Source organism: Ostrea edulis, chromosome 5 (genome assembly GCF_947568905.1).
Source record: "Ostrea edulis chromosome 5, xbOstEdul1.1, whole genome shotgun sequence".
In the NCBI taxonomy this organism is placed as follows: Eukaryota; Metazoa; Mollusca; class Bivalvia; order Ostreida; family Ostreidae; genus Ostrea; species Ostrea edulis.
In genome coordinates, this window is record NC_079168.1 from 16615068 (window position 1) to 16624469 (window position 9402).

The following is a 9402-nucleotide window of genomic DNA, read 5'->3' on the forward strand; positions in this document are numbered from 1 at the left end:
AACTGTAGTTTCCCGGCTATAACACATGTCCACCGCCATTGAAATGTATACACCAAAACACCCTAACATACCATAAACATATCACTTAACTAGATACCTTTACCCAAATAATATACCCCTTCAACTAATTTCCTTTATATATATATATATATATATATATATATATATATATATATTATAATCCCGCATTAGACATATTAAAACAAAAGTACGTACCATCTATCCTTCTGTGTTTAGTAAACCAGAAGTGATAACAGAATTAGATAGTATAGGTGAGGTATATGTTTTGGTTCCAGCTGACGAAGCTAGTAACAACATTGTCTTTGTTTGTAAGGCTCATTACTTACTTACTTACTTAGTCCTCTTCGTGCTGGTCACCACATAAGGCCGTCACCAGAGACTTCCATGTTGGTCTGTCCTGTGCCCATTTCTGAACCTGTCCACAACTCCAGTTGTTATCTTTCATTTCTTTCTCCATCGATCTTCTCCAGGTCTCTCTTGGTCTTCTCTTTCCTGAATGGTGTCAATCCTTCTTCCGTCATTTTGTTCTCTGGTTAAGGTTTCTGTAGCGTCTTTTGTTTAACATGTTAGGGTTGCTGGCCCTAAGCATAACCCCCTGAACTCGGAATACCAGTGGTTTTCTGTTGGGGTTGTCCTTCCCTTAGATGATTGCTTTCCCTTGCTTTTGTGCTCATCTACACGGATTTTCTTTCTGGATTTTCTTCCATAGCCTTTGACTTGCCAAAGCCATCCACAAGGCAGTGAAACTATTTGACCCATAGATGGGGCAAGGTTGGTGAGAGCCAGGGCATGTCCACGCGCCGATGGGCATGCACTCTGCACCTCTAGGGTCCTTGCTACTCCGAGATCCCCTTCATATTAGCCTTGAGTGCAAGACCCAAGTTTCCGTGTGTTGTCCCGGGGAGGCGTTTGAAGGGGTCTAAGTAATGTAGAGGCTATGTACTGGCGGGGCGAGATTTCTGCTTTCGCTACTTTCCGTTTCACCTACAAGTAGGCTAGCCAGCGGCAGTAAGGATCTATTGGAGTTTGATCTTTACCGCACTAGACGCATATCATTACTCTGTGATAAACACCAACACATTGTATGGCTCATTATTACAACTGTATTTTAAACGAACTTGGCATTAATTCCACTTTTGGTAATCGTACTTATACTCCAACTGCCCTTTCAAAAGATGAAAGTTTTCAAAACCATGCTTCAGTTTTAGACACATTTAAATACCAGTCAATGGGTCGAATGAATATGAGTTATTGTGCCTATCCTGGATTCCTAAACTACATCAAAACAGGTACTGACTAAAACCCGGTCTCGGTCCAGGTCTTCGGTCTCGGTCCCGTGACTAAAACCCGTTCTTCGGTCCCGGTCCCAGATTTTTATTTGATAAAAACAGAATGTATCAGGATATTTGAGCCCCATTTCTCGTTAACATAGGTATGACATAGCATGCCTGCATTCTGATAGTTGATTGATCATATTATTTCTTCTTTCGTAAAATAATATATGAAAATTCCGGGACTGGTAGGACCGACAAGTATTTAAGACCAATGCTAAAAGCCAGTCCCGTTCTCGACATTTTCCCTCGATATCCGATTTAATCTACCATTTTATAAAAAAAAAAAAAAAAAAAAAAAAAAAAAAAAAAAAAAAAAAAACCACATAAGGACGTGATACTCAATGACGTCCCTTTGTACACATATGTTTCTGATTTATTGTGTGTGAGTTTTTTAGTCCAATAATCTTTATATTTATGTCAGAATCGAATTCAACTAGGTGACATTTTCTCCTGTTCATAAGAAGATAAGGATGTAGAAGAAAAATTATATATATATATATATATATATATATATATATATATATATATATATTTCTAATTTACAGTTAGTTTATTTCTTTATTTCTTTATTTTTTCTATTCAGCTCAGAACCAGTTTTCAAAGATTCATGTTTTGTATTCCGAACCCGATCTCTTTATATATGTACACACATTTTACATATATTCCTTCCTTCAGATTATCGCATACTTTGAAGAGTAACCCTTACAAACAAAGATACAAATATAAGATTATCGAATATCAATCAAGATTTATTGCATAAAAATAAAATATTTCGCATTTAAATATCAAGATTTAAGGTAGCTCCATCCTCATGTGACTTATCAATATTAATGGTTAAAAGTGGAAAAACTTTATTAATTTCCACTCAGTATAGTTTAATTCAATTAACAACCAAAGAAAATGTATATGTTACCACCTTTTTAAAGATGTCAGACACACAAAAACAGAAGTATACATCAACATCAGAAAATCACACATTTTCATTAAACAGAATAATAAAAATAGATAAAAACTTGTTGAAATGACAAAATTTCGATATCAACAGATTTAAGAAACTGCTAATTCATAAATATGTATAGATTAATTGTGGATATTAAGGGAAACCAATGTATAATAGACATCCAGTAGAGGAAATTCCAGCATAGGAGTTATTGCCCTTGACAACATTTTTAAAATCATAAATAAATTGATTTTCTATGGAAAATATAAACTTTTGAGTATTATTAGTTTACCAGATATGTTATTATATCCAGTGAATAACATTCCTCAGAAAGATATATTTCTATCATGTACAAAGTTTAATTTATCAAGATTTTTGCAAAAGCCTATGACATCACATGAGGATCGATCGACCTTAAGAAATGAAACTTATGATTCTTTGTTTGATGCATGTATCAAACCAAACATTGGACGGAAAACTTCATCAATGTGCGTAGCTTCAACAATGTTTCGTTTGATACATGCATCAAACAAGGAATTATAAGTTTTATTTCTTATCATTTAATTATGTTTTTTAAGATAGAGAAAACAAATAGTTTCTCCCATCAAAATGCTTGAATAAACGTTTTTGAAATGGCGCGTAGGAATACATATATGTAAAAATGAAAACAACAACAAAACGGCATGGCTGTGCGTTCAGGTCAGAAACAGTTACTGTGCAGATTTAAATGGATTATACGCCAAATTAAAGGTGCAGTTGTTGTAGTGTTACACAATTCCGGATTTTTATGTTTGACCATTTTGGTTTTGTACTTTAGAAATTTACTCACCCGGATGTACGCCAAAAAGCACATGGGACAAATATGTTTTTATTTAGAAATAGGTGTTTGGCTCTGCACGGAGTAAGTATTTTGATGCATCCCTGATTTTATAACCTTAAATAATGTTCATTTAGTATGCATATTATCTGTCAGCTGTATTGTAGGTGATTTTAATGTAAAATTTCATGATTCTTACTTTGGTTATCAAGGACGCTGTGTATAACATGTATCAAAATGGCGTTTAATGTAATTTCATACCCTTTGCTATTATTTTGGGGCAATTTGTCTTATTATTGAAAACTGTTCCGACTGCTTTAGGAAACACATTTTTATGATATAACTGTATTGTTGTATTTTAAATGTACAATTTATTATTGTATTATTTGTTACAGTCTTGTACCCTCTCCGGGGGTTTTGGATCGCAATAAATAATTGCACAGTACAAGATCCTAATAGAACCAACTTCACGGATTCCCTGGAATTCTCATGATTGCATCCGGCGGTGTTTCTGAGAAAACAGAGCTGCGACAACAACGCTCGCTCACAGACAAAGGACTTGAGGTTTATGAAGGTCATGTTAAGAAATATAAACTTTCATTACATGAAATACAACAAACATTGGACTCTATCATTGCCTCGGCAGTATCTTATCCCCCTGTTGCAGTGATAAATGAACTTAAGCAACAATCTGAACATTATTTAAATGTTTACACTGAATTTTGTGACTATCTTGTCAGTGTACGATCAGAGCAAAGTGACACCGAGAAAAATAATGCATATTCCATGAAAGAAGTTTTGATGTCTTTTATTCATGACAAGATAAAAGAACTGGAGTGGAAATCAACACATGATCCACTTAAAACAGAGCACATGAAGAGTGAAAGTCTGGATAAAATAGTTCCTGTTTTTACTGAACCTAACATGAACAAACAGTCATCCCCCATTAGGAAGGAAAATTCTCATTCAAAGGCACAATCTATTAAGTCACGCTTAAGTGCCAAATCGAAACATTTGTCATCAACACATTCACATGTCAGCTCCCTGTATGTGAAACAAAAGGCCAAATTAGAGGAAGCTCGTGTTCGATTAAAATTTGCTGAAAAGGAAGCTGATATTCTTAGAGAACAAGCAAATCTGAATGCCAAACTAAAGATTCTTGAAAGTGAAAGGCAGTTAGAAGAATGTGCGCAAGGTCTTAGTGCAATGGATGAATTTCTCGATGTGGCAGATTCGAATTCAAGTGTGAGTGACCCTGAATTATCAAATACTGTTAAAACGCGAACTAGACAGTATGTACATGATGTCCAGTTACAGGATCATGAACATTTATCTCAAACAAACATTTCAAAAATTCGAGTACCAGTTCTCGCGGATCACCCTGTTAATGAATACAAGACTCTGAATGATTGTGCTCTAGATATGAATGCCAACAGAGTTCTGCCGAAAAATGATACTCCTCTCAACCCTGAAGCTACACCATTTGTGAAGAGGGAGGAAAATATCTGCATCGAGTTTTCGAAATATATTGTGAAAAAAGATATGCTGCTGAAAAGAATCCATGATTTTGATGATAGACCTGAATCATTTGGTTCCTGGAAAAAAACATTCCGAGATGTAGTGAGTGAACTCAACCTTAGTGCAGCAGAGGAAGTAGATCTGCTTATTCGTTACTTAGGACCAGAGTCAAAGAAGTCAGCAATAACTATTCGCTCTGCAAATTACAGTGACCCAAATTGTGCTAAAGACAGAATTTGGCAGAGATTGTCAGATCGTTATGCGCGACCTGAGATGGTCGAATCTTCCGTCAAACAGAAACTGTTATCTTTTCCGAAAATTACAAACAAAGACTTCAAGCGTCTGTATGAACTTGTTGATATTGTGGTAGAGATTGACTCACTGAAGAATGAGGATCAATTCAAAAACTTATTTGCATCATATGACTCATCAGCAGGAGTTAATTTGATTGTAGCTAAGCTTCCATATCAGTTGCAAGAGAGGTGGACTACAGAGGCTAGTAGATACAAGGAGGAAAATGATACAGCATACCCACCATTTCACGTGTTTGTGACTTTTCTGGAAAAGATGGCTAGACGAAAAAATGATCCTTCATTTGCATTTGAGGACTCATACAAATCGAAACAAGTGAAAAGTGAATATGGTACACGCCCCATCTCTGTAAGCGTGAAAAAAGTTGACATACCTACAGAACAGGAAGTCAAAGGACCACTATGCCCCTTGCATAAAACATCTCATAGCCTAAATAAGTGCTTCCAATTTCGTCGAAAACCAATACAGGAGCGGAAGGAATTTCTCTCCAGTAAAGGACTGTGCTTCAAGTGTTGCGGCCACAAGCCTCACTTAGCAAAACACTGTCGTTCAACTGTGAAATGTGGTATATGTAAGTCTACTCATCCGACAGCCTTACATGAGGACAGGATTCAGTTTATGGAACAAACGAATAACTGTTTGTCATCACTGGAACATGAAGTGACCACAAGGTATACAACCTTATCAGGATCAAGCAGATCATGTGCCAAAACATTACTTGCTCGAGTTTACCAAGATGGACAGCGAGACCGTGCTCTTGAATTATATGTGATAATCGATGAACAGAGTAATCGTTCATTAACGAGATCATCACTCTTTGATCATTTTGGAATATCAGGACCTGAATTGCCATATTCTCTTTCATCTTGCTCTGGATTGTCAACAGAGTATGGCCGTAGGTGCTCTAACCTTATCATTGAGTCATTCGATTCATCATGTAAGATGAAAGTACCCACGCTTATTGAGTGTGATCAGATACCGGATCAAAGAGATGAAATCCCCTCGCCATCAGCAGCAAAAGTACATTCACATCTAAGTGACTTAGCGGACGCTATACCACCTATAAGAGATGAATCCCAGATACTCTTGCTTTTAGGACGAGACTTGCTGCCTGCACACCACATTCTTGAACAGAGACTAGGGCCTATTCATGCACCATTTGCACAAAGACTTCGGCTAGGCTGGGTCATAATTGGCGATGTGTGTCTAGGTACAAGCCACAAACCAGATGAAATATCTGTTATGAAAACTTTCACATTGAAGGATGGACGAACGACAATGTTTCAACCCTGCATGAGTAACATGCATGTTGCAAATGATCACATCTTTGAGAAAAGAAAGGATGATGATACTCCAGGTCTTTCATATGAAGACAAGCAATTTTTAGAAATTATGGACAAGAAAATGTACAAAGGTCAGGACGGATGTTGGACAGCTCCATTGCCTTTCCGGCAAAACCGTCAATATCTTCCTAACAATAAGCCACAAGCAATGAAAAGAGCTCGCATGTTGGATGCAAATTTGCGTCGAAACCCTGAAAAAATGAAACACGCTGTAGGCTTTATGAAGAAAATTCTTGATTGCGAACATGCTGAAGAAGCACCAGAATTGCATGCCAGTACTGAATGTTGGTATTTACCACTTTTCGCTGTGTATCATCCCAAAAAACCTGGGAATATTCGCTGCGTATTTGACTCATCTGCAAAATATGGAGGCGTCAGTCTTAATGATGTTCTTTTAACAGGACCAGATTTAGTGAACTCACTCCTAGGAATTCTTCTGCGATTTAGACAAGGCCCTGTGGCGATAACAGCTGATATAGAGCAAATGTTCTATCGCTTCTCTGTCCCCGATGACCATCGTAACTACCTTAGGTTCATGTGGTACAAGGACAATGAACCAAGTCAGGAGATGATAGAGTACCGTATGACAAGACATGTGTTCGGCAACAGTCCTTCGCCGGCAGTGGCAACATTTGGACTCCGCAAATGTGTATCTACAGCAGATGAAGATGTGAAAAGCTTTGTTCTCAACAACTTTTACGTTGACGATGCTTTAATGTCTGTAGACACCTGTGAAGAAGCCATTAGTATACTCTCTCGTACTCAGACTATCTTGAAGGAGGAAGGAAACATTCGGTTGCACAAAGTATCATCAAATTCTCTTAATGTGATCAAGTCCTTCCCTACGGAAGACCTTGCCAAGGAGGTCATCGACATTAATCTAGACTTAAGTGAGGCATCCTTACATCGTAGCTTAGGAGTAAGTTGGGACGTATTCAAAGACTCTTTCACTTTTCGAGTATATTGCAATGACAGACCATTCACAAAAAGGGGTCTATTAGCTACTATCAACAGTTTATACGACCCTATTGGGTTTGTGTCACCAGTGACTATCGGAGGGAAGTTCATTCTCCAAGATGTTATGTCTACAGTAACCGACTGGGATGAACCACTTTCTCAGGAGTTCTCTACACGTTGGAGGGACTGGAAGGAATCGCTAATAAACCTTGAATCAGTCGTCATACCTAGATGTTACGCTAATCTTGTGTCCAATCAGGTCACCCGCAGAGAACTACATGTATTCTCCGATGCATCTTCTAGGGCTATAGGTGCAGTAGCTTACCTCAGAATTTTTGACGTTAATGGAGACCATCACATAAGTTTTGTACTTGGCAAGTCCAGAGTAGCGCCCACACATGGTCATACCATTCCGCGCTTAGAATTATGTGCGGCAGTACTTGCATGCAATATCAAGGATACTGTTACTCAGCACTTGTCACTTGACCTTGACTCCACGACTATGTACACGGACAGTAAAATTGTGTTGGGATATATAAATAACGAACGTCGTCGTTTTTATGTCTACGTCAGTAATCGTGTGGATATGATCCGTCAGTCAACATCTCCAAACCAATGGACTTATATATCATCAGAAGAAAATCCAGCCGATATTGCCACACGATCTATTGCTGCAACCGACATTACCCAATGTGCTTGGATCCAAGGACCTACGTTTTTACATGACATCAGTTCAGCTGTGACATCTGCCATAGACTATCAGTTGATTGATCCAAGTTCTGATATCGAAGTCAGACCCTTGATAAATGCTTCTAAAACCACTTGCGCTTCACAAAACACTCTAGGTGTTCACCGCTTTGAAAGATTTTCCGATCTCTATGCACTTCTTCGTGCAATTGCTCATTTGAAACGATTGGCTAAGTATTTCTCAAATTCACTTGAACAATCCAAACCATTTGGATCAACACTTACAAGCCATGAACTGTTAGAAGCAGAGATATTTGTGTTGAAAGAAGTTCAATGGTCATGTTTTTCTAAGGAAATTAGTGCTCTTAAGGAGGGGAGGAATATCCCAAAGTCAAGTGCTATTCTTCCACTTACCCCAATTCTAGATGACAATGGTATATTGCGCGTGGGAGGACGTTTAAAACGTTATAAAGCAGCAGATGCATTATTTAGACTTTCATCCAGTCATAATTCCAAGAAAGCACCACATTGGAGAGCTTATCATTCGTCATTGTCACGAAGGTGTTCAACACCAAGGACGTCACCTCACGGAAGGTAAAATTCGAACATCAGGATACTGGATCATAGGAATGAAACGACAAGTTACTTCCCACATATATCGATGCATTTTATGCAGAAAACTCAGGGGAAGATTTGGTGAACAAGTTATGGCAGATTTACCAGAGGAGAGAATTACGCCTTCACCACCATTCACTTTCGTGGGTGTGGACACCTTTGGCCCATGGACTGTTGTTGTCAGACGTTCTAGGGGTGGTCAGCTCAATCCGAAGAGATGGGGAATAATATTCACCTGCCTTGTGTGCCGTGCTATACACATTGAAGTGGTAGAAGAACTTAGTAGCTCTTCATTTATAAACGCAGCTAGAAGGTTTATAGCAATAAGAGGCCCAGTTCGACAATTTCGATCAGATCGAGGGACCAACTTTGTTGGAGCTGCTCAAGAAATGGGGATAGATTCTATTTTTGTAGAGGACCCTTCTGTGAGAACATTCTTAAACCAAAACCGTGTGACATGGGTTTTTAACCCTCCCCATGCTTCACATTTTGGAGGAGCGTGGGAAAGGATGATCGGGACAACCAGAAGAATTTTGGATGCAATGTTATTGCGCACCAACTCCAAAGGAATCACTCATGAGATACTTACTACGTTCATGGCAGAAGTATGTTCCATCATTAATTCAAGGCCCATAATTCCTGTTTCGTCAGATCCTGAGGATTCCGCCGTACTGACACCCAACATTCTGCTCACACAGAAGATAGATTCTCTTCCTAATGACCTACCTGAACTTAATATCAAAGATGCGTATCGCGCCCAATGGAAACATGTTGTTTATCTTGCACAGGAGTTCGGGAAAAAGTGGCGTGAGCAATATCTTTCCGGACTTCAAGTCAAACGCAAATGGACATCTGTTG

General features: G+C 38.4%; 1 protein-coding gene across 1 annotated transcript; it reads left to right on the plus strand.

Annotated features, from left to right (window-relative positions):
• The first annotated feature begins 3601 nt into the window (after positions 1-3601).
• LOC125672896 (uncharacterized) lies at positions 3602-8527 on the plus strand. Its single transcript, XM_048909113.2, has one exon. It carries the CDS (start codon positions 3602-3604, stop codon positions 8525-8527), a length of 4926 nt encoding a protein of 1641 aa, XP_048765070.2.
• The last annotated feature ends 875 nt before the right edge of the window (positions 8528-9402 follow it).

What these genes read in the sequence shown, in the direction of transcription:
- LOC125672896 (XM_048909113.2), top strand. Translation starts at nt 3,602, where the DNA reads ATGATTGCATCCGGCGGTGTTTCTGAGAAAACAGAGCTGCGACAACAA.